This window comes from Apium graveolens, chromosome 2 (genome assembly GCF_009905375.1).
Source record: "Apium graveolens cultivar Ventura chromosome 2, ASM990537v1, whole genome shotgun sequence".
Taxonomy (NCBI): domain Eukaryota; kingdom Viridiplantae; phylum Streptophyta; class Magnoliopsida; order Apiales; family Apiaceae; genus Apium; species Apium graveolens.
In genome coordinates, this window is record NC_133648.1 from 232,307,898 (window position 1) to 232,311,850 (window position 3,953).

The following is a 3,953-nucleotide window of genomic DNA, read 5'->3' on the forward strand; positions in this document are numbered from 1 at the left end:
CCTATTTCTAAACTGATTCCGGGACAGAATCCTTTTAAGGGGGGAAGACTGTAAGAACCCAATTTTTTGACAATAGTAAAAGACCTTTATGAATAGTAACCTTGCGGTTTAATAAAATTTTTAGCGACCACACCATATACGAGTTCAATATTTAAGATTCCGAGTTGATATTGTGATTATCATACCAAATGAGTGTATGTAAATGCTATTAGTTTTTGAAGAAAACGAACTTTGAAAAATGACCGTACCTACGAACCATCAAGAATTGTGGAAATCACAATATAATTAAATACCCGAATGATGGATTTAAATTCATTTATTCATTTAAAATAGGAGAATTATTCTCCAATGATTATTTATTTCAAACTCGGTTAATTATTAAAGATTACTTTAAATTACTTAAACATAAATTAGTTGAGGAATATTATTTTAAATATTCTTTTAAAGTATAATTATTCGAGGTTTAATTATTTAATGATTATTATTTAATTATTAATTATTTATCAAATGATTTAATATGATTTGAAAATCATAAAACCTGATTTAAAATACTTTCTGGTTTTCGGAAAATCATTCGAATAATTTAAGATCGTCGGAGAGTGTTATCTCGACTTATTTTAAATATTTTGAATATAGTTTCAAAGGAAACTCTCCCCTTTATTTATTTATCTGTTGACAACGGTCAACTCACATCCTTAGTACTTTCTCCAAAAACTTTCGAAAGTACATATATATATATATATGAGATGAGCTGTGCCTATCAACAAGCAAAACGCTTGGGAAACTTCGATATAGTTCGATGATTCCAAGTATATGATAGGATATTTAAGAGGACAAAGGAGGGGCAGAGATCCAGTACTTCATGGACTGGGGAGACTGCCATATTAATTTTCCGTATGAGAAGGTACCATGTGTACTGAGGGACATACGAAGTATGCAAAACATACCCCGGTGGAATGGGGAAGCATATAAAGCCCGAATACGGCTAGGGTAATAACCGGGAGTAAGGAAGTCGTCCATCTACATGTAGAAAATGTTACTATTTTTGTAGTACGATTGATCATCGTATGCGGTGGCTCTAATGAATGTCCTATTCTTCCAATTGGAATTGTGATGCAATACCGTAACCCAAGCCTAGGTGATGGGTTTACCATTAAGGTATTCTCAGGAAAATAATTTCAAAAATGAATTGTTTTCGAAAGAAGGTGTGTATCACTGAGGAAAACTATTTTTGAATAAACATATTTATCATATATGGAATTATACTTGAATTTCTCATACAATTTTTTCATACTGTACATTATTATGGCTGAGCATTATTGCTCACTCTTGCTTTCTTTTAAATGTCAAAACACAACAGATAATTAGTATGCCGGTGTGGGACTTAGTCGCTTGCAGTCATGGGGGGAATCCCTGGAAGCTTTGTCTCAGGTGGGCCAGAGTATCAGATAGGTATAAGATATCGGTCGTAATTATTGTAACTTCATATAGAGGTTATGAATAATTGTTTGAGATTCTGTAAAGTACATTTGAGTTTTAATAACAGATGATACTTGTTGTATATCGTTTCTAAGGTTATAACTTGTGAGTGTGTGAGATTGGGGGTCTATGATAGAGAATTATTGGATTATTAAGTTAATGCAGGTTACACATGATTGAAGGATTGCGTGACGACCCAGATTCCTGACCTCGAATTTGGGGGCGTTACAGAGAGAATAAATAAAATAATAAAAATAACTTCATTCTGCAGAGAACTGAAAATACATAATATATCATAGTAATGTCAATAAAACCAAGTATCAGGAAATGAAAAACAGACTCCCACTAAAACTTAACATCCTCCAATGAGACAACACCCATATGAGCAATATGCCCATGAAAGACCTTAGGTGTCAAAGCTTTAGTTAGTGGGTCTGCTAGCATAAAGTTTATTCCTATGTGTTCAATGGATACTATTTGATTTTGCACTCTCTCTATAACAACTAGATCCTTAATATCTATATGTTTTGAAGCTTTAGAGCTTTCATTATTGTTTGAAAACTCAGTTGCATAACGATTATCACAGTATACTTTCAATGGCCTTTCAATTCCATCTACAACCCGCAATATTGTGATAAAATTCCGCAACCATATAGCATGATTGGTTGCCTTATAACAAGCTATAAATTCTATTTCCATGGTAGATTGAGCTATGAGTGACTGTTTAGCACTTTTCCAAGATATAGCTCCCCCAGCTAACATAAAAACATAACTAGAAGTAGATTTTCTCATATCGATGCAACCACCAAGATCAGCGTCGGAATACCAAATGACCTCCAAATTTTCCGATCTCCGATAAACAAGCATATAATCTTTTATTCCTTGCAAGTACCTCATAACCCTTTTGACTGCAATCCAATGATCCATTCCGGGTTTACTCAAGTATCTGCTTAACATACCCACAATGAACGCCAAATCTGGCCGGGTACAAACTTGAGCGTACATAAGACTCCCAATAGCCGAAGCATATGGAATGTTTTGCATCTCTTTTCTTTCGAGATCATTCGTAGGGCACTGTTTCAGAATAATTGAGCCACGGCTGTAGCACGACAGACTTAATATTCTAAGTCAAGTCTAACCCAACATTTCGTACAATTGAATCAGTCTCCAACGGCCCACAGCTGTAGCACGTAACAACCTTTAGATTCTAATTCAATGTACACATCTCTATGTAATAGACAAGTATTTCTTATTTCGAAATCAAAGCCCTCGGCTGTAGCATGAAACGACAATGATTTAAAAATAAGAACTACTTTCTACCATGTTGGAAGGCTTTGACTGACACAAGCTCGTTGTGTCATTGGCCAATTACTACTTGATATTATTTAATTTTAGAGGGATTATATTATGTTACAATCATAATCATATTATAAAGAGATTCTTCCTTTTAAATTAAATATTTCAAATCAATAATCGATAATTAGATGATTCCCAGATCGGGGGAGCATTGTCAAGAGGCGTCACTTAATACCTCTTTCTTACAGATCGAAATCTGCTTTTGACAGAATCATCCTTTCTCTCAAAATTGAAAATTCATTACCCCTATGTCAAACTCATGCTCTTGAAGAAATACAATATAATCGTCTGGAATTGCACTCCTTCTTTCTCTAGTGGATCGCCTAAGTTGCACTTCTTCTTGAGGTTGTTGAGTTTGCTCTTCTTGAGCATCATTTCGATTCTCAGTAGGAGGTGGGATGGGTATATCCACATTGCTATCTTGAACTAAATGAGGCAAATGAATGGATTATTCCTCGACAACATTCCTAACTTTATCTCTCCCCTTAAACACAACATCCTCAAGAAATTTAGCATTTCCCGTTTCAAAAAATGACTTTAACAAAGGATCAAAAAACTTAAAACCCTTTGTTCTTTCAAGATACCCAATAAAGTAGCAACTTACAGTTCTTGAGTCCAACTTATTTTCATGTGGCCTATAAGGCGTTGCCTTAGCTAGACAATCCCAAATATGCAAATGCTTAATACTGAGTTTCTGCTCAGTCCATAGTTTATAAGGGGTTTTGTCTACTGCTTTGCTAGGTACTCTATTTAGTATGTAGGCTGCAGTCTTAAGTGCATCTCCCCAGAGCGATTCTGGTAAAGTAGAATGACTAATCATACTTCTTACCATGTCCTCAAGCGTTCTGTTTCGTCTTTCAGCAACACCATTCATGCGTGGTTGCCCATGCATTGTGTATTGTGGGACGATTCCGTATTCCTCTAGGAATTTTGCAAAAGGCCCAGGATGTTGTTCACCGGATCCGTCGTACTGACCATAGTATTCACCGCCATGATTAGATTTGACACTTTAATTGTCTTACCAAGCTGTTTTTCAACTTCAGCTTTGAACACCTTAAAAAGTCAAGAGATTGTGACTTTTCATGAAATAAATATAAGTACCCATATCGAGAATAGTC

General features: G+C 35.1%; 1 protein-coding gene across 1 annotated transcript; it reads right to left on the minus strand.

Moving 5' to 3' along the window:
* Nucleotides 1–1,824: 1,824 nt before the first annotated feature.
* Nucleotides 1,825–2,523, minus strand: LOC141697594 (secreted RxLR effector protein 161-like). Its single transcript, XM_074502056.1, has one exon. The coding sequence runs from the start codon at nucleotides 2,521–2,523 to the stop codon at nucleotides 1,825–1,827; it is 699 nt and encodes a 232-aa protein (XP_074358157.1).
* Between the last annotated feature and the right edge of the window lie 1,430 nt (nucleotides 2,524–3,953).

Excerpts from the sequence above, each read along its gene's own strand:
- LOC141697594 (XM_074502056.1), bottom strand. The coding sequence starts at position 2,523 with ATGCAAAACATTCCATATGCTTCGGCTATTGGGAGTCTTATGTACGCT.